General features: G+C 43.1%; 2 protein-coding genes across 3 annotated transcripts in view; one reads left to right on the forward strand and one right to left on the reverse strand.

Moving 5' to 3' along the window:
- Positions 1 to 871: 871 nt before the first annotated feature.
- Positions 872 to 6,935, reverse strand: LOC106564629 (alpha-internexin). The gene is made up of 3 exons (XM_014130797.3): positions 5,841 to 6,935; positions 5,143 to 5,267; positions 872 to 4,608 (listed from the first exon to the last, which is right to left on the reverse strand). The coding sequence occupies exons 1-3, from the start codon at positions 6,900 to 6,902 to the stop codon at positions 4,269 to 4,271; spliced, it is 1,527 nt and encodes a 508-aa protein (XP_013986272.1). The 5' UTR covers positions 6,903 to 6,935; the 3' UTR covers positions 872 to 4,268.
- A 2,479-nt stretch (positions 6,936 to 9,414) lies between these two features.
- Positions 9,415 to 25,933, forward strand: part of LOC106588790 (cytosolic purine 5'-nucleotidase) — a 29,061-nt gene continuing 12,542 nt past the window's right edge. The window contains exons 1-6 of one of the 2 annotated variants that reach the window (XM_014178218.3): positions 9,415 to 9,650; positions 12,524 to 12,656; positions 20,156 to 20,229; positions 24,971 to 25,088; positions 25,446 to 25,541; positions 25,686 to 25,777. In XM_014178218.3, coding sequence (XP_014033693.1) covers positions 12,556 to 12,656; positions 20,156 to 20,229; positions 24,971 to 25,088; positions 25,446 to 25,541; positions 25,686 to 25,777 — 481 coding nt within the window. In that variant the 5' untranslated portion in view covers positions 9,415 to 9,650; positions 12,524 to 12,555. Of the gene's footprint in view, positions 9,651 to 12,523; positions 12,657 to 17,169; positions 17,351 to 20,155; positions 20,230 to 24,970; positions 25,089 to 25,445; positions 25,542 to 25,685; positions 25,778 to 25,933 lie in introns of those variants that run through there. The other variant, XM_014178227.3, reaches the window with a different exon arrangement.

Consider the following 25,933-nt stretch of genomic DNA (forward strand, 5'->3'; position numbering starts at 1 on the left):
CAGCTACAACAACTGTCATTCATTTTCCACCTGACAGATGGAGGGGGCGGGATATTCAAATGAAATGAACATCTTTTGTTCTTTATTCATGAATTTATGTGTGAATTGTTAAATGATTACTCTTACATTCCTACATTCCTACCTACTTCTTTCATCATCGACAAAATGAACCAGAGCTCTCTAATTGGAAAGTGAACTGCGAGAGTGAATGGGTCTAATAATGGAGTTATCTATTGCACATTCAACTTCTAATGAACAACCTAGGCTTTGATAGAATCATCAACACATGTAACGCTAGATGAATCACAAACGATGCTCACTTAAAGCTAAGAATAATTGATTCATCTAAACTGAGATCCTGCATATTTCTTAGATTCATTTACCTAGCACGACCAAGAGTGGAAAACCACTTTCCATCATACCACTGTTAATCTTGTGTCTGAATAAAATTAGAATCTCATTAGTAAATGTTTTCTTCATAGATGTATTAAACCTCGCTTGATTGGTCCATTACCACCATAATGACTGCATTACCGCTTAAAAATGACTACTTTATCGTAGGATCCACCCATTCGATGTACGATGTCATTTGGCTTGGTTGAAATCTCCCGTGACTGAGTGCACACAGGAAACATTACTGTAAAAAGTTGAGTTTGGGTCTAATGTGCTACAGTGCATCAGAAGTCAAATAGTTAGTGCACTCCACTGGGCACGCACTGGTTGAATCAACGTTGTTTCCACATCATTTCAATGAAATCACATTGAACCGACGTGGAATAGACGTGGAATTGTGCCCAGTTTGGTATGCTCGCTTATTCCACGAGGCAAGTCCTTTAAAAACCCCATCAGAAAGACACAACAAGTCCAGAGATACGGTCTTAATCACGTCTAGTTTTATTGGTGTGTGCCATACATCAGCAGTAAGGTACAGAGTCAGAGCATAGTCTATCAACTACATTCAGATATTAAGCGTTTACATGTTTTCAGTTATTCAGTTTAGCATGGTAGCTGATGCTCTTAACGCTAGAGAGAGATGGTTGAGAATAAAACATCCTTAACATAACCACACGTAGACGCACATGAATCCCAACTTCTACGTAAGTCATATTTTCACTTGCGTTGATATCTATGGGAGGCTAAGTGGAAGTTTAACTTGAAGTGCAATTTAGGATTCGTTCAGTTAGAAAGCGGCTGGTGTTTTAAGGCATTTTGACAACACTATAGCATTCATTCCATGTTTTGTTTTGTATTATTTGTCGGTTTTGGTTTTGCGTGGCAATGGGTATTCGAAAACAGCTCTATTTTGTACACGAAAAGTTGTTTTTGTCGCACATGCATTTTAGAAAAGTTTGGCAGTGCTGCAGTAGTAGTAGTGAGGTTTGTTGTAGAGGCTTGTTGCAATGGTATTTAGAAACCTTTGACCCTCTTGATTATGTTGAAGTCATAGCTATTCTAAACTTATACCTGTGGTTGTGTACAAGGCTACTTGTATCTGTACTTGTCGATGTAGCTGTGCTTGTACTTGCAACCAGTTTTCCTTTGTAAATTTCCTTTACATTGGAGCTCAAGAATTAAGGAAACGGTAGGCCAAACTTTCTGATTTTCCCAACCTGATTCCCCACTATGAGTTATCCTAGGAAACTGTCCACATATACAAACACATACAACTCCAGACACTCAGACACTTAGTAACGCAAGCCTCGTGTAAAACAACGGCAACCACATCTCCACCAATCAACAGCTTTCTGTAGTTTGTTGTACAATCAGTGGTTTCCATTCGCACGGTGAGTGAGTGCAGCCGGTCAGGGCTTAGAGGGCCGTGGCAGAAAGTCAGACAGACATAGATACAGAGGTAGCCTATTTCCAGATTTGTTTGTGCTCTCTTGCCAACTCTATGTCAATGACAGACAATGAGTTGGCAACATAGCAGAAATAGACTGGCACTCAAGCTAAGATACAGAGGTAAGAAGACAGAAGTAGTTGTGTTGAAACCTGGACAGTGCACAAGAAGGAAACAAAAGGGCTGCCTAGTTCCTTTACATACAGATTTCTATTGGTGAGATCATTCATAATCATTTACAACAGACATAATAATTCCGTCATGGCCGTATTTTTCAGAGGTCATGGTGCTTTAAAAGCATCATGGTCCGGTCCATTTTTCTGGACTATTGGTTTGTTTTTGTTTACTTGTTTGTTTGGCTTGTTAGTTGTTGTGTTCCTAAGGCGTAGTGTCGTGATGTGGTACTGTTCGGAGGCTGGACGTCGCTGTTAATTCAAACGGGCTTCAGGAGTCCGCAATGGAACGTGGGAAATGGAGTTTATGCATACCATTCTGTCCGTCACACCCTATTGGACCATGTAGAATCCCATGCATTCATGCTAAAACGTCATTCGCTATCTACGCATTCTCTATTTGATTGATTGAGCCTGTCGCGAGAAAGGGAATTTAAAGGTAGCTCATCTTCTCTCGCTCTCTCGCTCTCTCCCCCTCTCTGTTTAATTTCCTTTCTCCCTGTTTCTCAGAGTCCCACACCTCCTACTTTTCTTTCCACTTCTCCCATTGCCCCTTTTCTTGTAACCAGTCATGGCCTGCACAAACTGATCGACAGTAAAAATGAAATCACATCTAGATCGATATATAAGTGCCCTGAATATGACCTTCATCATGACGAACATCCTCATCATTCGCAGAAGCATCACACAAGAACCAAGCAGTGTAGCTGAGGACAATGTCAGCAGCGTGTGTCGAAGTCACATCCTGTCTAAATGATGGAATTAATCTCAAGTCTAACCTACTGGCCAACTAAGCACGTACAATCTCATGTTCTAAAACGAGTGTTGTGTACATGGCATGTAAAACACTGGCAATGAAGTGTGGAACCTAGTATCCCATTGATTTCCTACTATATGTTATGAGTGTGTGAAAATGAAGTATGGCCCTCTAACAATCTGTCACCATGCAAGCTTGAGATATGCTACATACATCATGCAAATAACAGTTTGATTATTAGCTAGTTTCACTTTCAGGCTGAAATTTCAGGCGGTCTATTCAAACAGCAGTCAGCGCTTACACTAAAAGGGCATTATCATAATTTTCACAATTTCACTGAATTATTCCAACCTCAGTGTGTAAACATTTATAAAACACCGGAAAATCACGTTTCTGACTGGACTGGGCCTTTATAGAAGTTTGATTAATTGACACGAAGAGCAATCTTGGAGAGTAATTCTGCTTTGGATGGAACCATTGTTGGTTGAGCTCTGGTTCTGGTGTAGAAGGAGTGGCGGTTTAAACAACGCGCTGTTGTCATGTCGTCATGCAGATTTGAGTGGACCGGGATCATAAGGCAGATGCTATTGACAGTGACGAGACCAGGGTACGAACAAGCCTTTTAGATATAATCTGATTTTGTTACTCGTGATGTTTTGTCTGAAAAAAAAAAGAAGAATTTTATCTGCATTGCATTGAAACTCAGAGTTCGCAATATTGTCTGCGTTGTAGATAAGGCAAAAATGGCTCAGCAAGATCACAGATCTTTTTGGTTTTCTGCTGAGTTTGAATAACTGTGTGCTCCTTTAACAAACTTGATCGATCTCTAGCTCTCACCTCCGTACCATACAAGTGCTTTCATTCATATTGTGTTATGTGGATGTAGTAGACGTATTAACAACAGTTAACAAGCTGATATGCTTTGGATTTTTGTTTTCCGTGCACAAATTCAAACTCTCGCGCACACATCCCCCCCCCCTCCCCCCCATGGAATGTGTATAGAGAATATTATCATAGGCGGTGGCAGTGGTGCATGATTATTTCTTGAACTGAATGACATCTATCACAGCTCGGTGCCAAACTAGCCTGGCGTCCCAAACTGATTTAGCTGTGTTTCACTGTTGTTTCTAGTGAGCACAGCATTCAGTCTGGTTAAACCAGGCTAGTGCCATACAATAGCGCGAGCTCAAAGTGAGAGTAAACTGTTGGGAGTATTGTACTGAACTGTATGTTCCTATCACCATAATAACCTACGTGTCTCCTGATAGGGCCAGAAGTGTGCCTGTAACTACTTTGTTATTGTCATAGTAAGAGAGTAGAGTGGAGAGAAGTACAGTGATTGGTTGTTGGATAGTGGTAGGTTACACAGTAGTAGTAGTAGAGTCTAAACTATAACGGATTCCCCTCTGAGAATACCCCTGTGAAGGGGGGGAGGGGGATGGGGAGTAGGAGGGAGGGGATGGAAGGTGGAAGGTTAAACCTAAGGGAAGGGGAGATTCTAGTTTTTCTGGTTGGTGGGGTTGGCGTCGCTGGACTCCTTCTGGTCTCCGTCGTTGGACCCCTTGCCAGACTTGCTCTGCCCATCCTCCTGGTCCTTTCCCTCGTCCTTCTTGGATCCTCCAGAGATGGTGGTGTACCTGGTGGTCTGGTTGTAGCTGCCCATGCTGGGCAAGTCCACGTCGCCGGAGGAGGTCATGTCGGAGGACCTCATGTTGGAGGACCTCATCTCGGAGGACCTCATGCCGAAGGACCTCATCTCGGAGGACCTCATGTTCATGCTGGGGCTGGAGTAGGTGATGCCTGTGCTGATGCGGGTCTCTTCCCCTTCCAGGAGTTTCCTGAGGAGAGGGGGGGAAGTGTTAGGGAGGGAGTGTGACGGAGGGAGGGAGGGATGGGGGGAGAAGAAAGCAGGGGCAGAGGGGAGAGGAAGGAGAGATGTAGATAAAGAGATAGCGGGAGGGGAGGAAGGGGGAGAGATAGGGTTGGTTAAAAACAGGTTAAAATATAAACGAGTCACGTGACCAGCCCATGCTACCCCAGGAGAGTAATGCTAAGTCACCCCAGGGCGTGTGGCTAATGACTTCCTAATCTGTCATTGATTGATCAGGATCTTTAAAGTGATCCTGATCAAGTGTTGGTCATGCAGGTATTTAGGCATGACATTTTCAAGCTTAATAAATCTACTGTAACTTTATGAAAGCTAGGATGTCAATTTGTATGTTACAGTAATACATCATTGCGATGTTATGATTACAATGATGAATGTTATGATTATAATGATGCATACAAGCTGTGTAAAAGCATGACTGTAAGTGGCTTTTGGTAAAAACATCTGCTAAATTGCATATATTATATATGATTATATTAAGTACCTGTATGCAGCAATTTCAATATCCAGCGCCATCTTGACATTCAACAGGTCCTGGTACTCCCGCAGGTGACGGGCCATCTCGCTCTTAGTGGTCCTCAGGTCATTGTCCAGCTCGGCCATGTTGTCCTGTTAACATTTTGAAGTAGAAAACAAATTGTGAAACAGTGGCGACCCTAAAAGTGAATTGTGTTGATATAGGCTATGTTTTAATATAGCCTACCTTTTTTTCTGAGAGTTGGTGATGTCTGACTCAAGAGAATAACGATAACAATAACATTATAAATTCGATTTTAAATAACCAAGAACAGGCCGCTCTCCAAAGAATATTTCATCACTATGTACAGAGACGCACTAACGCCAAATAAAATACGGTTATAAGAGAGCATTCAATGAGTTTCTCAGTTACTAAGTACAACACAAAGCAGTTACAATGAGAGGCGCGTAAAACAGTAAAACAATTAAATAGCTCTAAAATAATGTTATATAGCTAAATTCCCCACTTTTATTAGAAAATAAATTGTGATTTTCTTTTAATCAGAATTATTATTATTTTGCACATGGTTAAATGCAACATCTTTCCAAACTAAACAGTTCTTTATCTCTTGCTTAATCCTGGACATGTTTGTAAACAAACTGCAAGAAAGATAAGCTCACATTTGAGCTTTTAAGTGTATTTAAACTAAACAAATAATTTCTTACCTGGTACTGGCCAATCTCCTGGTTGTGCCTCTCCTCCATCTCGTTGAGCTGCCTTTCCAGGGACTCGTTGGTTCCCCTCTGACTCTCGATCTCGATGGTCTTGGACTGGAGCTGCCTCCTGAACTCGTTGAGTTCCTCCCGGCTGGCGCGCATCGCCTCCTGGCTACGGGTGGCCTGCTCGTTGAGGTCAACGAACTTCGACTTGTACCACTCCTCGGCGGACTGGAGGTTCTTGGAGGCCATGGACTCGTACTGGCCTCGGATCTCCTTCAGGGCAGAGGTGAGGTCAGGTTTGGAGACCTCCATCTCCACGGACACCTGGGCGGCTTGGATCATGTTCATGAGCTCGGCCACCTCCTCCTCGTGCACCTTCCTCATGAAGTTGATCTCGTCGAGGAGGGATTCTACCTTCTTCTCCAGGTCTAAACGCACCATGGTGGCGTCGTCCACGTCCTTCTTGAACGCCTTGAGGGTCTGCTCGGCTTCCTCCCGCAGGCGGTACTCGTCATCGTATTTGCCGCGGAGCTTCTGCAGGTCCTCCTCGATGTTGTCACGCTCGATGAGGATCTGGGACTTCTCGCCGTTCACCTCATCGAGCTGGGAGCGCAGCTCGCGGATCTCCTGCTGGTACAGGTCAGCCAGGCGCGAGGGCTCCGTCTGCCTCTGACGCAGGGTCACCAGCTCGGTCTCGAGCACCTTGTTCTGCTGTTCCAAGTTGCGAACCTTGTCGATGAACATGGCAAAGCGGTCATTGAGCCCCATCATCTGCTCCTTCTCGTTGGTGCGGATGATTTTGAACTCATTGTTGAGCACCGTGCTCTGGGCGAAATCCAAGTTCTCCATCGGCATGGGCATCTGCGAGTAGGACCGGCCAGAGGACCTCTTCTGGTGGAAAGAGGAGCCCAGGTTAGAGCCCATGCTCCGGGACTGAGAGTGGGACCGGTAACCGCCGCTGCGTAAAGAGGCATTGCTCATCCGGGATGGAGAGCTGGAGTAACGGGGAGACTCCCCGAAAATCTTTCGGTAGGAAGAGGCGGAATTGAAGTCAGATCCGTAGCTCATCTTGGCGAGTGATGAAAGGGAGCAGAGCAGGGGGCGCGTCTCCTTTTTATAGGGGGACCTTCCAACGATCAATAATTAATGCCGGCTGATGTCAACCTCTAGCCTGCCCAACTGGCCACAGCAGATTTCCCAGGTAAAACAACCTCTCATCAAATAACTTAAATATACTGAGTCATTGATTATAAGCACGTTTAAAGGGTTAATAACCACATTTATATTAGTGATTAAACTCACATCTAAGGAGCGGTACCTATTTTGGACGCTAGAGCCGGTAGATGGAACTGTCCGTTTTGGCGCAGTGCTGATTTCAGCAAGAAATATTTTATCTCGTTTTAGCCACTCACCTCTGAGTAAACTATATTTAATGTTGTTCTAAACCTGTGCAATTTTAATTCTCAATACTATTGGACTTAGGATGCGTTTGTAGGCTGCCTAACACATTTATTCTGTAGACTAAAACCGGTAGTAATGCTGAAATGTATATTATTTTAGAAAGTGAGCCTGACGTGTTACTGCCATGTGTGAGCTACTCCCATTACTGAAAGTAATAAAGGTCCTTCTACATCATTTGACACTACAATTATGAACCACGAACTATGAAGCGTCTTGTCTCTACGTTAATAGGCCTACATCAGATATTGTCCTGCAGAGGATCCAGCACATTTCTGACATATGGCTAGATTTAGTTTGTAAATATCCCTGTATCATCCTTAGTCATCATGCAGCTTTCCAGAATCAGACCTCTCTCCACACCTCCCATGGAAATGGTTGTCTGATGCTGCCCTCTGTTGATGCAACTCGTACTGCATGGCACCAGAGCTTGGGATGGGACAGCTGCAGCTAAATACAAGGCTAGGTGCATGTGGTTAGATGGATGGATGGATGTTGACAGTGTTGGTTTTATATAGCCTGGTATTCTAAATTGCGTTAGCAGACATTTATATCTTTAAATATGACATGAGATGGATGATAGATGATAGACAGATAGATTCTAATGCCCTGTGGGCAGATTATTCACCCATCTACTATTGGGTCAATCATACGCTATGGCATTGTTACAGTACATGGATGGTTTGGTAACCTGACAGTGCATCTCACTTTTACATGGTTTGGTAACCTGACGGTGCAGTTCACTGTTACATGGTTCGGTAACCTGACGGTGTAGCTTATTTTTTACATGGTTTGGTAACCTGACGGTGCAGTTCACTGTTACATGGTTTGGTAACCTGACGGTGCAGTTCACTGTTACATGGTTTGGTAACTTGATGGTGCAGTTAGTTCACTGTTACATGGTTTGGTTACTTGATGGTGCAGTTAGTTCACTGTTACATGGTTTGGTAACCGGAGGGTGCAGTTCACTGTTACATGGTTTGGTAACCGGAGGGTGCAGTTCACTGTTACATGGTTTGGTAACTTGACGGTGCAGCTCACTGTTACATGGTTTGGTAACTTGACGGTGCAGTTCACTGTTACATGGTTTGGTAACCTGACGGTGCAGTTCACTGTTACATGGTTTGGTAACCTGACGGTGCAGTTCACTGTTACATGGTTTGGTAACCTGACGGTGCAGCTCACTGTTACATGGTTTGGTAACTTGACGGTGCAGTTCACTGTTACATGGTTTGGTAACCTGATGGTGCAGCTCACTGTTACATGGTTTGGTAACCTGACGGTGCAGCTTAATGTTACATGGTTTGATAACCTGACGGTGCAGTTCACTGTTACATGGTTTGGTAACCTGACGGTGCAGTTCACTGTTACATGGTTTGGTAACCTGACGGTGCAGCTCACTGTTACATGGTTTGGTAACCTGACAGTGCAGCTCACTGTTACATGGTTTGGTAACCTGACAGTGCAGCTTAATGTTACATGGTTTGGTAACCTGACAGTGCAACTTAATGTTACATGGTTTGATAACCTGACGGTGCAGCTCAAAGCCCAAATCTTGAGACTGACTAAGACAGCAGGGAAGATTATAGGCATGACACTTCCCTCCTCTCTCCAGGACAGGGTCATATCGGACCCCACACATGCACTGAACACAGAGTTCCAGCTGATGCCACCGGGGAGGTGTTATAGGATGCCTAGATGCAGGCTGAACAGAGATAAACATGATGTTATTCTATCTATGTTGTGTTAATTTATTCTATGCATTTATGTGGAAGCAGCAGCAGTCTCTATTGTCCAAGTCTGCATTGTAGGCCATTTTATTGTAGATCTAGGCCTACTTACTGGAGCCTATTCAGCAAAATAATAGAGAACAGAGATATAAATATATAAAAAGTATAAATTGTCAATAGATTGATTTGGAAAAACAAATCAAAGTTTGCAATAGTGTTTGCAGTAAAACTTGTGAAATTACGAAATCACAATTGTATTTTTATTCTAAATACATTTAGTGAATGAAAGGAATTGCAACAGTAGTCTCATTGACGGCCCATTGATGATATCAGAATTGTATTCAGCCTAAAATCATCACAGTTCAATAATACAACTTATGTCCCTCCCCCTTACAGCAGAAAACCGCCGCCCACTGCCTCGGTAACAATCCACTGTCAGTGGAGAGCTTTTCCAAGAAATTGCGAAAGAATCATATCTCCACGGACTGTGTATGCATAACCTATTTACTTGTTCTTCTGCGAGTGCATTTCAGATACTTTTTTCGATTTTGTTCCACGTTGATCGTGTATGAAGCGCATGCTCAGATTATCAAACGGTGCAGTTTTTGCTTTATCGAGGAATACAGAGGTGAGTGTATGTACAACCGGCCACAGAACATCCGTTTTTGCTCTATTCCACTATAGACAGTATGCCACTTTGGCTTTTCCGTGAAGGGGGAGCAGATGTGAATGGTTGTTTTGTAACCTGCTAGCTAGCTTAGCATAATGCTAATAAATGCGACAAAATAGTTAAATTGTGGCTTAACTAACGTCCATTTTGTAAATTGCCTAACGTTAGTATTTAATGCTAAACTCTCTAATCAGCTGTTAGCTGACAAGGTAGCTATAACTAGCTACATTACTAGCTAACCCCCTTGGCGACCTGCAAGCAAAGAAAAGGTGATTTGGCAGACCATTGTTTGTGCTGGCAAGATAAGCGCATAATGACAAGCCCTGCGCGAGCTGAGCCTATAATTAAAAGGTAGCTACAGTATATATTCAGGCTAACAATGAGCTAAACCTAGTTATTAAAGATGCAATATGTAACTTTTTTTGGGCCGACCCAACCAAATTCACATAGAAATACAGGTTATAGATCTTTCATTATGATTGAAAGCAAGTCTAAGAAGCTGTAGATCTGTTCTATGTGCGCTTTTTCTATGCTTCCCGTTCTTAAGTTTTGGTTTTGTATACCAGCTTCAAACAGCTGAAAATACAATATTTTTGTTTATGGAAAATATATTAGATGGTACAATGATTCTCTACACAATTACAGGTTGTTTTGTCACAAACTGAACTCAGGTGAAATATTAGCAAGTGATTTATGCATATTGCACCTTTTAAAGCACATACCTAGCTACTGAATTTAAAATGTGACCTAGCTAACTAATTTATCACTTTTTGTTGGCAACAAAATTGCTGTTAGCTACCATGCTAGCTAGCGTAGCTCAGCTGATTATTGCTTGCTACTCAAATGGAGTAGTTACTGCTAGTTTACTTGACATTCTTTTTACCTTGTGTTGATTTGCCCATTCTTTTAGGAAACGTAAAAAGTAGTTAGCTGCTACATAACGTTAGCTATCTATTTGTTTCATCAAAAACATATCTGGCATGGTGCATCATCAGCCAATCCGGCATTGATTGGGCTGACAAGGCAGGTCCAGTGTTCCCTGTAGGACCTTGGACCAAGTCTGAACACTGTATAATTTTCTATTGAGGATAAAAAATATGAACTTGGTCATTGATTGTATAGCCCATTACAAAATGTTAAAGCTATACTCTGCATTTCTTCACTGGTTTGTCAAGGAGCATAAGGCTGGAATAGGCAAACTTTTATCTATTCCAAAAAGCCAAGGGCTGTCCTTGGCCTCCTTAGAAAACTTGCTCAGTTGAGTAGTTCACACTGTGACGTCACTTTGCCTGAACCCAGTTTCAGAGCATCTCATCAAATGTCACTTTTCCCTAACACAGTTGAGAGTGAGGAAACTCATGGTTGCTGAGGATAAGTCTTTCCCTCACCCTTAGTCAGCAGATCTGGCCCTCTTGCTTACAGCTGCACTAGGGTTGGACAGCATTCCTGTGTATATTAAGACACAGTGGAGCTGATGTGGGGTATTGCTCAGAAAACGTACCTCAATCCAAGGATGAGAAATATGTTGTACTCCGAATTGTCCCAATATCCCAACTGTTACACCATGAGAAGATTGAACGACTGCTAAAAACGAGCACTCGTTCAATGTTCTCGGTGTAACAGTTGGGATAACGGGACAATTCGAAGTACAACACATTTCTCATCTCTGGATTGAGGTACATTTCCCGAGCCTTATCTCACGCCGGCACACAGTGTGCTAATATACAGGAATTCTGTACAACCCTAGTGCTGCTGTAAGCAAGGTCAGATCTGCTGGCTACCTCACCCTTCAACCCCTCAAGGTTTTCTCGCTTGTTTGTGTATTGTGTCATTTGCGAGTTGTGTGACAAAGAAAGCTGACCTCAGATTTTTCTCCTGCCCCCTCCTCTAGTCTCCTGGGACATAGAGAAGGCAGTTAATGTAAAAAAAACCTGGGCATTCTCTGGAGAGACGGCTAAAAACATAAATCTTTCCCCTGAGAATGTTACGCTGCTAAACACTGAACATATGTGCATGCTGGCACTGAAGGCTCTTTTCATTTCTGTTTTTATCATAAAAAAATAAAAATAATGTGTTACGCCTACCGTACAACTCAATTTCCTCTCACGTGTGCTCGGTTTAATCTAACCTTCCCTAGCTCTTTGTCCCTCAAACTGAGTAGCCCGGGAAGAAGTGAGTGACTCCTTTGATTTCTTCCACCTCGGTGGCTGACCGTTTTTCATTAGCCACGGTCAGGATGAGGACAGTAATTCGTCTTACATTCATCCCTTGTTCTTCTAATTCATCACCGAGTCTTGCACAGAAATGGCCTGCAAACTGCAAAGTGTGAACATTGACAGCACACGCTGTTCGATTTCTTTAGTAGTCAAGAGTGACTCAAGCTAGGGATGTGTCCCAAGTGGCACCCTGTACACTATATATGGAATAGGGTGCCACTTCGTACACAGACTTGGCCTAGTGCATTTTAGGGATTTGATAAGATTATTGTGGATCTTTTGTTCTGTCATTGACAAAACAAACAGCTGGTGTGACTGGAGGACTAGGCTCTCCCCACCCGGCGTCTCTCCCCGCCTTAGAACTACATAATTAGTCCAGATGCAGCCGGTTTTCAGGCAGTGGCTTGCAACTGTGGCTCGTTCATACAGGTTGCGCAGAGCTAGTGTAGCTAAATGTTTGAGAGTTCATACCCCTCCTGTTTGAAGATTTTAAAGATATTTGACGCTAAATAGATAAGCCTATATAATGTTCAGTTAGGTCTATGCTCAAAGCACAAGAAGAGGAAACTGCAGAATCATGTCAAAGTGAATTTCTCTTATTTTCTCCCTCTCTAGATTGACTTTCAGAGGATTGTAAAGATATAAATATGACCACTTCATGGAGCGACAGACTGCAGAACTATGCAGACCTTCCAGCCAACATGGACGGGCTGGCCATGAAGAAGTACCGCAGAGAGGCTTACCATAGGTATGTATGGATGGACACTGTCAGTGACATATTAGTTACCACAGTTATTGATACTGTCAGGGGTGACATGTTCCCGTAGGTAGGTAGGTACAGTACCAGTCAAAAGTTTGGACACACCTACTCATTCAAGGGTTTTTATTTATTTTGACTATTTTCTACATTGTAGAATAATAGTAAAGACATCAAAACTATGAAATAACACATGGAATCATGTAGTAACCAAAAAAGTGTTAAACACTTTTGGCATTCTCTCAACCAGCTTTACCTGGAATGCTTTTCCAACAGTCTTGAAGGAGTTCCCACATATGCTGAGCACTTGTTTGCTGCTTTTTCTTCACTCTGCGGTCCAACTCATCCTAAATGATCTCAATTGGGTTGAGGTCAGGTGATTGTGGAGGCCAGGTCATCTGATGCAGCACTCTCCTTCTTGGTCAAATTGCCCTTACACAGCCTGGAGGTGTGTTGGGTCATTTTCCTGTTGAAAAACAAATGATAGACCCATTAAGCACAAATCTGATGGGATGTCGTATCGCTGCAGAATGCTGTGGTAGCCATGCTGGTTGAGTGTGCCTTGAATTTGAAATAAATCACTGACAGTGTCACCAGCAAAGCACCATCACACCTCCTCCATGCTTCACGGTGGGAACCACACATGCAGAGATCATCTGTTCACTTACTCGCGTCTCGCAAAGACACGGCGGTTGGAAGCAAAAATCTCAAATTTGGACTCATCAGACCAAAGGACAGATTTCCACTGGTCTAATATCCATTGCTCGTGTTTCTTGGCCCAAGCAAGTCTCTTCTTCTTATTGGTGTCCTTTAGTAGTGGTTTCTTTGCAGCAATTAGACCATGAAGGCCTGACTCACACAATCTCCTCTGAACAGTTCATGTTGAGATGTGTCTGTTACTTGAACTCTGAAGCATTTATTTGTGTTGCAATCTGAGTGCTGCAAACTTTTCCTCTGCAGTAGAGGTAACTATGGGTCTTCCTTTCCTGTGGCGGTCCTCATGAGAGTCAGTTTCATCATAGCGCTTGATAGTTTTTGCGACTGCACTTGAAGAAACTTTCAAAGTTCTTGAAATGTTCCACATTGACTGACCTTCACGTCTTAAAGCAATGATGAATTGTAATTTCTCTTTGCTTATTTGAGCTGTTCTCGCCATAATATGGACTTGGTCTTTTACCAAATAGGTCTATCTTCTGTATACCACCCCTACCTTGTCACAACACAACTGATTGGCTCAAACACATTAAGAAGAAAATAAATTCCACAAATTAACTTTTAACAAGGCACACCTGTTAATTGAAATGCATTCCAGGTTCAGTTATTGTGAACCTCATGAAGCTGGTTGAGAGAATGAGAGAGTGTGCAAAGCTGTCATCAAGGCAAAGGGTTGTTGCTTTGAAGACTCTCAAATTTAAAATATATTTTTATATGTTTAACACTTTTTTTGTTCCTACATGATTCCACATGTGTTATTTCATAGTTTTGATGTCTTCAATATTATTCTACAATGTAGAAAATAGTAAACATAAAGAAGAACCCTTGAATGAGTATGTGTCAAAACTTTTGACTGGTACTGTGTGTATGTGGGAAGATAGCCTAGCGGTTAAGAGCTGTGGGCCAGGAACCGATAGGTTGTTGGTCGAATCCCCAAACCGACTAGGTGAAAAATCTGTCGATTATGCCCTTGAGCAAGGCACTTAACCCTAATTGCGCCTGTAGGTCGCTGTGGATAAGATCGTCTGCTAAATGACTAACATGTAAATGATGTACAATAAGATTCCGTTATATTAAGCTACTGTATGTAGCCATGTATTGTGTGTCACTGTTTTCTTTAGTCATTAGTCTACTTCAGATAATTACAGCAGCAATGACAGGACGCTATGATAATACTTGGTTGTAAATGTGTTAACTGAACCCTCTGTTTGTAAATGTCTTTCAACTTGGGGTAAACACATTTCCACTCAGCCTAATTCTCAGTTCACACCTTCATAACCACTCAGTATGTCTTGTAAATTGCTGTGGATTTGAATGTGGTGTAGATGTACGTTATTCTTTGGTCACATAGCTTGCCGACAACCTGTCAGCAATGTAGAGTATATTACAGTCAGTGTGTACTAGTTTGTTCTACACCTGTTCAGTTCTGAAGTCTCTGTGGATTTAATCTAACACTTCCTGTCTGAAGCGTCTTCCTCAGAACTTCATGACCGTTATACCAACATCCTGTTCAACTGAAACACATGTATTTTTCTCAATACTGACATGTCATTTGTGATGTGTGTGAGTTAGAGGTGGGCGATATGGGGTAAAAAATTGCCTGAATTTAGGCGAGAACGATAAGTTTACAACATGAATGTACACCACATGTTTTAAAAATGATCCTTTAGTCTACTGGTACTAGTTTGACGGTTGTAGCCATCAATTGTACCATTAACAAACATCCATTTTATATTAGCAAACTTATTTCATTTCAAACTTCACATTCATCTACTATAGGCTACTTATCGTAATGAATCCCAGCTCGTGTGTGTGTGTGTGTGTGTGTGTGTGTGTGTGTGGTCCTACACTAGCTGCGTGCAGCGGTCAAATAACCTCTCTCTATGTCCTAACTCGATAAACTAGTCCTCTAATTCGTTAAATATAGGCTAAAGTGGTGACCAGTCGTAAAATAGGTTACAATGTTTTGGCAGTCACTTACTTTTGTAATTGAAAATGAGGACCCTAAAATAGATGAGCCCTAAATGCATTTTATCTCATGACAGGAAAGAAGCCTTTGGCCATGCATGCTGGTTAGCTGGCCTTAATGGTAGACAATGGCAGTGGGCAGGAATGCCGGCTCCACGTGAGTGCGGTAAACAGGCGGCTTGTGCAACGTTTAACTTCACCAAAGAGATGTTGTGCGGGTTAATTGCAGTTATTTCATACGGTTACATAACCTATGGACATTACAGCGGCACTAAAGCTGTCACTTTTTTCTGTCACTGTGTCACTGTTAGGTCTATCTGCGTTCACTGGCACTCTGGCATCTGTCAGGAAGTCTGTAAGCGAAGCCCCTCACAACAACAGAATTGAACTGTTACTACCTGGTTGTTTTGCTGGTTTTGAGAGGGGTTGATACATTTATGTACATCTAACAACACTTTTTTGTTGAAATGTCGGTCTTAGTTTAACAAGCTTTGCAGATTCAAAAACATCAGCAACCTTTACAGAAAGAATATCTTTGCTGAAAGGCTGATGAAACCATACAATGAAACGATCCACTCAGTCAGTAAGGCGAACCACCATTTGTTAGTCTCACAGAGAAGGGTCTGTTCAACTTAGATAAACTCTTTCACGGTGGGTTCAATGTACTGTTTCCATAAGATAAGGGTACTGGTGGAACACAAATCTGCCTGATTGTCACACCGCTGTGGTCTGCCTAAGCTAGGGATTCACTGTTCGAGATAGACTACATAGAAATAGAATCACTGTGCTCTGAGGGGCTTTACCCGTTCTAGTAAATCTATTTCTACGTCGCCTGCACCTAAAAGTGAATCCCTCAGTCAGACCACAGTGGTGACAATCAGGTAATGGTAGGCTGGTACGGGAGGCCGGCCCCACACATTCAGTCTATTTGAGGCCCAGTCATCAGGTCAAAGTGGGCTGTCCCCCACCGTCACTCCTTGTCAATAGTAGGGAGAAGAGTACTCGCACACTTGGGCAACATTTATGACTCCCACTCACATTCACCTCAGTGCTAACAGCCCCAGAACATCTTGGTCTATTTGCAGGAGGGCCTGAACTGTACACCTACAGTTTGACCGTTTAACCTGTTCATGGGGGGACTGTAACAAGGAGAACTCCAGTAATCTACCCATTACTTCAAGACCCCGCTTTGTACTCAATGCTGAGAATACAGTAGGTCCTTCTTAGGCCTACTCACATTCCAGACGATTGTTATCAGTTAGCCTAGAGAGACCTCAGCTGTAAGCTACAGCTTAGTGTCAGTAGTAGGTCTACCTCACATCCAGTGCACTGACATTGTCATTGTATCATCCATATTAGGGATTGTAAGCATCAGGTAATTGGCTATTTCTGATTAAATTCTTCTGAGTTAAAGCAGTGAATGGTGTTCTCCTTATTCCTGATGGAAAGCATAGCCCCTATTCACATACCGTCTCAGAGTAGGAGTGCAGATCTAGGATCAGGTCCCTCCGGTCCATACAATCACATTTATTATTATCTAAAAGGCTAAACTGATCCTAGTACACTACGACTCTTTGCGAATCCAGGCTTGAGCCTTAGTACTGTACAGTAGCCTAGCTCCAGCGGCTTAAGGCCTGGGAGGCACTAAGTTTGTTGCTGTTTCCACCTGATGGATTGTTCTGGATGTCTTTGAGGGCTAGAGCAAACAACTCCCTCCCACCAACAACACTAGTGACAAACGGGCACCACAAACAACAACAACAATAACAGAGAATGATGCAGAATGGCAACAATAATTTTTGCAACAAGTCAGAAATTGAATGGCAAGGAAGCAAAGAGAGTGGGCTCTTTTGTTTCTGGGCTGGAGTTGGAATAACATTATGTAAGCGGGCTAGGTCAGAGCCCAGGCTAGTACACTTTTAGTCACGACACAGAATGCATCGTATGTCTGCCGTCGGGCTTAACTCGCAATGGAAGCTGGTTCAGTATGGAGCTGCAGCAAGGTAACGACAAAATATTGGATCATTTATGAATGTATTATGGTCTATTTCCTAGGTCCGTGACGATACCAGGATCATAATAGCTGTGTTCAAATACCCATACTAATATACTGTATACTACATACTTAATGAGTGTGTATACTACATACTATTAGTTAATTTTAGTATACTGTAAAAGAACTGTATCCTTTCAGTTGAGTGTACTAGTGCTTTGCCTGTCTACCGGAAGTTGATGCTGTTGCTATGCAACCTCTTGCTAGCTTGTTAGCATAACAAATGACTAGCTAGACCTTTTACGATTTCGGGTGTGTGCATCATTTCAATCTGGAGCGTTTGTAAATTCAGAGCGTTTGGCTCTTGGAGCGTTGAGAGCGCACACACTGGACTCTCTGGTCGAGGAGTAGGGTTGATCTGAGCGTTCTGACCTCACAACGGCAGTCAAGCACCCAAGCTAACTGGCTAGCTTGTTAGCTACTTCCAGACAAAAATGAGAGAACACCTCTTTGACCATTTTCCTCGCCCTAGCAGAGCTGGTTATCCAGAGTGGTGGTGACTGTAACTGTGCTGCTGGCAACATTTTAATGACGTTTTTTTTTTTTTTTAGCCAACGTTTCACACCGGCCATATTCAATGGGTGTTGAGTGTTCATAAATTCAGCAGTTATTCTGCGCTCTGGCACACTCAGACGAGAGTGCTCTGAAGTAGGAGAAGATAGCCAGAGTGAATTTACAAACGTGCCCTCAGACGAGACGAGAGTGCTCTGAAATCGGAGTAGATAGCCTGAATTAGCAATGCCCGTTGAGAATGCACAATGACTAAACCACGTAGCTAAGAATGAAGTGAATAATCATGTCAATAAGCGTTGGGTAGTTAGTTATATAGCATATAGGTAATATACTGCCTGGCAAATTCGATATGTTAGTAGCCAACTAACTTTAGGACGGTAGCTAGCTTATATACTGCTGTGATGATATGCTATGCGGTTCGTAAGGTTAGCTAACTGTCAGCCAACATAACGTGTAATGTAACTTATTTCAAAAGTCATTACTTTATTACATTGCTCAACATTTTCTTAACATTTGTCTTAATTCGTTAAAGCAATGAATTTGTATCCTTTCTCGTTGGACTTTAGCTGCATATTTTCCACCATTTTTTTTCAAATCTGAAAACGTTGTGAAGCCACACCCATTTTGCATTATGGGCCCTAAAAGCACGGAAATTGTGTACATTGCTTGTATACATCGTATTTTGGCGAATTTAGTATGACTTCCGGAACTTTTGGCATACTAACTATATCCATACTATGACCAATAAGCATACTACATACTCAATTTAAGTCACAAATAGTACATTTGTGTGGTTAGTATGAGTATTCGATCATAGTGAATATGTTTTCCATGGTTAAAATGAAAACGCAAAGCAGACAATTCTTTGCTCCTTTAAAAACCTGCTGTATTTAAAATATTGTGTTCAATAGCTTGGAAAATATATAAATGTGACTTGATGACAACATAATGATGTCTGTTACCAACAATAGGACTTTTTTCGTAAAGAAGTTAAATCTTTTTTTATTTGTTATTAATTTTTTTGCCGTGATACTAACGAGTATTGCGATACTGGTATTGTCCTGGACCTACTATTTCCCTGAATAGGAAAAAGGTAGTGTTAGGGTAGTGTTAGGGTGTTGTGGAAATGAGGATTGTGTCATAGATGTTGATTGATTGTTTCGGAGCAAAGAAAAACCGGTTTGTGGAATGCCTGTCAACATGTTTTCAATCTCATTAACAGATATGTAGTTGTTGAACTGGATTTACTGGTTGTATGAAATATTTAAAAAAAATGGCTAGATTAATTATGTTGATTTGTGTGAAAACATCTGGAGACCTTTTTTGAATACCAACATATTTATTTAAAAAAAAGTGAAATTCTATGTGTAGCCTAATCTTTTTTTATACAAGTTACTTTGCAGTATAAGTTGTTTTGTGGTAGCTTGTTCAAAAGCTGTAGGTAGCAGGCTAGGCTGAGCTAACACGGTAAAGCCTAGAACCAGAGGAACAGAGATCTCTCTGACTGGAGCTGCCTGGCCTGCCACTGGAGATGGCTGGCCTGCCACTGGAGATGGCTGGATCAGAAAGTGTCAGGCAGGATATGCCAACAATGCCGACCACTCCGGCCATGCAGGTCCCCCTACCGTGCCTTCAGATTTAACACCGGGAACAGCTGAGCTAGTTGAGCTGCCACCGTAAACATGCTGTCTATGCAGAATGGAGAGTCATGTTCATTAGGTACCAAACGGACTGAAACAGGGATGGAACTTGTCCAATAAGAAATGCTCATTTTGTTGTCCATTGCAAAATGTTTTGCTATAGTGTGCACTTGTGAACCTACCCTGTAGGAAGCAATGCACTGTCTAAGGGCTAATAATGCATTTTAAAGGTTAAAAAGCTCAGACAGCGAGTCTAGCTGTCTAATACTCAAATTCCTATGTTTTTAAGACACGTGGGAACGGGCCTTGTAAGGCTAGAGAAAATAGGAGCTTGTTGACTTCATTATCTCTGCCAGATTGTTTCTAATATCTGTTTTGAGGCCATGCATATCAATTGTAGATGTTTGTTAGGCTATATTTAAAAATGAAAACCATGACTAGATGGCTAACATATGATTTAATCCCAAAAATACCTCTGCTCATTCTTCTTCTGTGAGAGGCAATTTGTCCTAATGTTCTCCTTGCACACAGAGGTAGAGCTCTCTTGTATGTTTCTCAAAATCACTCTTCTGATTCTATCCTTCTGTTTCCTTCCTTTTTAGAGTTTTTGTAAACAGAAGCTTGGCCATGGAGAAGATTAAATGCTTTGGTTTTGATATGGATTACACTCTAGCCGGTAAGTGCACTACAGTCGCTGCCCTGGCCGTCAACACTTCTTTACTGTGTGTGTGCCCTCAGCCCACCGTCACTACTTTACAATGTAGGCTCAACTCTAATTTGGTTGACATAGCAACTAGTTGTCGGCCATATTGATTTCTCCTTCAGTGTTTGTTGACAAAGTACACCGGGTCAGAACAGGGGCTCACTTGTCATTCGATAAACCCAGACCAGACTCACTGGGGCCTAGTGGGACTAGGGGTGGTGGGTAGAAGGACAGGGGAGGTGTAGGTGTCTTGGGGTACAGCGACGATGGAAAAAGGTGATGAGTTCTTCAGAAGGATACTGTAACGGAGGAAAATGCGTTAACTGAATCTGTAATCCGATTTAGATGTTAGTTTAGATGTATTGTTTTTAGTCTCTTCTGTCATTGGAATTTGCAAACAACAAAACTCTTTGACCTCAAGTGATTGGCTAAGACTATCCTCACTTTCTAAATATTAACATTAGTACAGTTTCTCTGTATTTGAGTAAGCAATAGTAAAAGAAATTAGCAGTAATCTTCTAATTGTTTTCTAAGTGACAATAGGTTGTCTGTAATCCATTGACCTGACCGTCAACCACATGAAGGCTAAACCCAGTTAGGGGACATTGCTTGACACAATGTCTAAATGATGGCGTTGACATGAGTCCTTGCCCGATTTTAACCGCAAGGCGCACCAGAACCCTAGATGAGGTTCTCCCCAGTGACCGGCAGGAGGCTGAGGTGTCGCTGTGTCGCGCTCTGGCCAGGGAGGCCACAGCCCGTTCCTGCGGTCGCAACTCGAGCGTTGAGTGAAGCGATACGATAGCCTTGGCATCTTGTAAACATCATCACTTGGTTATGGGCCATCCCATATAAAGAGGCTACATGTCAACAGTTGAGCGTCCGTAAAATCTGCCCTCAGATGATGGAAATGGGATATGGGCCGTGTGTTTGCGGGTACAAGCGATCCCCTTTCCCTAGGGATGACCCCCTCCTCAAAGTCTCACACACACACACACACACACACACACACACACACACACTGTATTTATAGATGAATTACCAACCCTCCACTTAGCTGAGTCACTGAAGCACGTTTAGCTAGCTAGGTAGCGTCTTGACCAATGTTGATAGGACTTTACGCCTGAGGAGTCAGACCCCTCACTGGGACGACTTCTCACGGCAGCAGCTAGGCTACACATTGGTTTCTCTTTCTAGTGAGGATTTAAAAAGAGGGCCGTTAGGAGTTGTCCACAATTCTTCTCATACAACATGGTTAAATGTACAACAAATCCTCTGACTGTAAGTAGACCATAACCAGACAGTGGTCCTATACGTTCATATTAGGATCATGAAATCTGGCAAATGTTAAACCATGTTCCTCTAGGATAGGCCTTCTGTCAATAGCTTTGTGTCGCACGGAGGAGATCAAATGTCCTCCAGTCTATCCATGTCAATACGATACAGTATTTCCATATCAAGATCACGGTGCCTGATAAAAGAAAAGGACATGCGTTGAACCATGCCCTTCTATGATAGGTCATCCGTCATTAACTGTGGTTTATATCAAAGGTCGTGAAATCATCCGCTGATGACAGCTCTATGTGGCCTAACACTGTCCCTGCCCACTCGCCTCGAGCAAATTACCGTGGTAACTAGATACTCCGGCAACGCTGGCTGACACATCTGTCCTCGACGACTCGCTGTTCTGAAAACGCAACATAGAGGCTTCACTGTACTGTAGTTCAAATGACACACTGTACACACACACACACACACACACACACACACACACACACACACACACACACACACACACACACACACACACACTGTTCTGAAAACAACCCAGTGAGAGACTCGACTGTTCTGAGAAGCTCAAATGACACTGGAGCCACACTGTCGACCTGCTAGTTCTATGGGGCACGGGATTATTTTTCACTGTTCTATTGTAGCATGGTGATTAGCCTGAAAGCCATTCGTTTTGGAATAAGCTAGACTATGCTATGCTAACTCTTAGTAGCTTGGGCTCCGCTCTGCCAAAGGCTAACAGTACTCATGTTAATTTATGTTATTTTGACAAGGTGTTGCTGTCTAATAAAGATACTACTGTCTGAGTGACAGCGATGTCTGGACCCACCTCCGATACAGCTAGATAATTACTTAGGCCTATAATTAGCAACCAGGAAGTTGTACAGAAGACACTTCATATGTCATAAGCTATGGCTACGATCCATATGGCACCCTATTCCCGATACAGTACACTTCTTTTGACCTGGTGCCATAGGGCTCTGGTCAAAATTAGTGCACTATATTGGGAATAGGGTGCCATTTGGGATGAAGGCTGTTTATGTATCTGTATATAGCACAGTCTCGTCCAATAGGTTTACAGGTCTACGACCATGTTTTAGTTAAAGGGTAAAGTTGTTTACCATTAGGTGAGGGGTATAGCTTACATTTGAAGGGCTGTAAATTCTAGCCTGGTCTCTCTCTCTCTCTCTCTCACACTCACACGCACACACACACACACACACACACACACACACACACACACAGCTTAAGGGGAGTATAATTATCTGTCGACGACTGCATCAGGAGAGGAGCTTAGTGTGTGTTTGAGTTACCAGGCTATAATTTACTACTTTCCAGTGTCAATTCCGTCCCAAATGTAAGGTATACCCCTCACCTATGAGTAAACAAATCAACTATTTCAACTTAAACATGGTCACAGACCAGTAAATCTAATGGACTAGACCAGGGATGGGCCACCGAACAATTTCAACTTTCTGTTGAGAGTTAGAATAATAGAACACACAAGGTGCAATTTTTTTTTAGATTGGTAAATTAGTCTAGCGTCCACCTATTTAAACTTGTAGTAACCATGGCCAAATTACCGACCGGGGTGGGGCCAGTTATCATATTAAAAACTGCAAACTTTTCTGTTCACCCCATGGCAAAATGTGTAGAACTGCAGGAAATGACCTTTTTTAAAACATACGTTTTTTATTTTCGTTGTCACGAGGGGGGCCGCTGAAATGTTTTGCTCGCAAGGTGGGGGCGTGGATGTGGGTATGCAGACCCACTGCAACTCCTCATGATGAGTTCCGTTTTTTTGTGACCCCCCCCACTCCCATCAAAGTTGCCTATCCCTGGACTAGACTGTGTTATATATAGAGACATAAATAGGCTGTGCGTGTGTTTCCACGCCTGTCTGTGTGTGTTTAAGCTAAAGCTGTCTGAAGGTCACAGCAGGGGACAGTGCAGAGAGAGAGAACTCTGCTCATCGCCGGCCAACCAAAGAGAGAGCTGATCGGGAAGGTGACGGAGGGGAAAATACTCTTAAAATAGGTTTCTTTGTAACAGCCACAGAGCTTAGGGAAATGGAGGCAGGGATGAGGAGGGAGGAAAGGTGGGAGGGGCTATTTGTATGGAGAAGTCTGGCCCAGGACTGTGCGACTCTTCGAGGCTGCAGCACTGGGCATGATGCCCACCACTCCTCTGCTTCGCTAGCTAGCTAGCCAGGGACACTGGAACACCACAGGGGATTTGAACTCACCAGAGAGAGAGAGAGAGAGAAAACACACAATTGGGCTAAGAAGCAAACACACAAATGGGTAAATGTGCACGCACACACATTACACCAAGATGGGTATTCACACTCCTCTTTCTCTGTCTGTCTGTGTGCACGCGCTAACTCAGTAAGACGCCTATTCCTTCCACGTTTGGGGTCTCGGCGCTAGCTAGCCTATCCCCACATCGTCCTTCCTGTTCCCTCTAAGCATCAGCCAAGTCCTCCCCTCCTGCAGCCTGACTGGACCTAATGTGGAAAAACAGCCTTTATATTAATGCCATCTGACAGAACCTTCTTCCAACGTCAGTTAGCATTCTAATCGGCTGATAGGCCCCTCTGGCCCAGGCCTGGACATTGTATCCCTCTCTACTTTTCCCCTTCATCCATGGCTTGGCTCGCCAGGCCTGGGGGTGTGTTCATTAGGCACCAAACGGCGGAAAACAGACTGAAACAGGGAGGGCCTAAATGGACCTGCCCAATAAGAAAGGCTCATCCTTTTCCGTTGCAAAACCTTGTAAACTGTTTTCTGTCACGTGCCCTAATGAACAGGGCCCTGGAGATGCCTGGTTGTTTGGTGTCTGAATGTCATCGTCTCCACGGGCCTCATTAGTATCAAAGTCCAGAGCTGAGCTATGGATCCTGTTTCTCCACGGATTAGATCCAAGGATATTCAGGCCCCAGAGTGTGTGTGTGTGTGTGTGTGTGTGTGTGTGTGTGTGTGTGTGTGTGTGTGTGTGTGTGTGTGTGTGTGTGTGCGTGCCCGGGCGTGTGTGCGCATGCACTTTAGGGGGAGAGGGGCTAGGCTATGTTATTACCAACAGTATCTCGGATACCATGACGGTTAGAGTTATTTTTATAATACCTGTTTCACGTTGCATCGCCATCATGTCACGTTGCAATAGCTTACGTGCTGTTATCTAGTCGAGGTGAATGGGTCCACATTGGCTGGTTCTGGATAAATTGGAGGCTGCTATTTACAGAGTGGTCCGTTCGCGAACAGGCAATTAGACTTGAGTTCCTCCTATGTCCTTTTCCTAAATGTATGGTGTCAGTGTAATTGCGTCACTGTATAGGCTTCGTGGACTGCTGCTGTGTGACTCTGTGTAGTCTACACCGGCTTGTGTTAAACGCTAACGTCTGTCTGTCTGTCTTTCTCTTCTCCAGTGTACAAGTCTCCAGAGTACGAGTCTCTGGGCTTTGAGCTGACCGTGGAGCGCCTGGTCCACATCGGTTACCCCCAGGAGCTGCTCAGCTTCGTCTACGACCCCGCCTTCCCCACCAGGTGACCACCAATCACATCATACCGTTAATGTTGTTGCCATGGTGATGGCATTATACTGCTATATATATATATATATATATATATATATATATATATATATATATATAGTATAATTTTTTTACTGGAAAACACTTTGATGTCAACGGGGCACCAGCTGTACTTTATTACCAGGTACCTATTACTTATCACATCATGGTTGCCATGGTGAGGCTATTTTTGTACCTGGATGCTGGGTTTCTAATTTGGTCCTGGTTGTAGCTAGGTAGATTTTCTGATGGGCTTTTAAAGATCATGTATAAACCATTTGTAGATGTATTCTAACTGACTGAATGATGTTGTTTCTCTGTATTTCTTCAGAGGCCTGGTGTTTGACACCATGTATGGGAACCTGTTGAAGGTGGACGCGTATGGCAACATCCTGGTCTGTGTCCACGGCTTCAATTTCCTACGAGGGTAAATGGTGAACCCAACACTCTCCTAACCTTCTCGCAATGTCCCCACTCCCCAGATCATTGAGCGGGTTTGAAGGTTAGATCCCGGTCTACCTGCCAAGAAATTCTCCTGACGTTGCATTTTCTTTTTCTCTTCTCTCCCCAGACCTGAAATACGGGAGCTATACCCGAACAAGTTCATCCAACGTGACGACACTGAACGTTTCTATATCCTCAACACTCTCTTCAACTTGCCAGGTAGAAGGAGGAGAGATTCTGTCCATGCCAGAGCCATTCAATTATTTAAAAATGTGTTTATCTCCATCTAGATTCAACTGTCATTCATAAGAGGGACAAGCCCAGACATGCCCTCCATTTTGTCTGAGCACAGTTTGAGGCAAGGCCATGGAGATC

This window comes from Salmo salar, chromosome 12 (assembly GCF_965601325.2).
Source record: "Salmo salar chromosome 12, fSalSal1, whole genome shotgun sequence".
Classification (NCBI taxonomy): domain Eukaryota; kingdom Metazoa; phylum Chordata; class Actinopteri; order Salmoniformes; family Salmonidae; genus Salmo; species Salmo salar.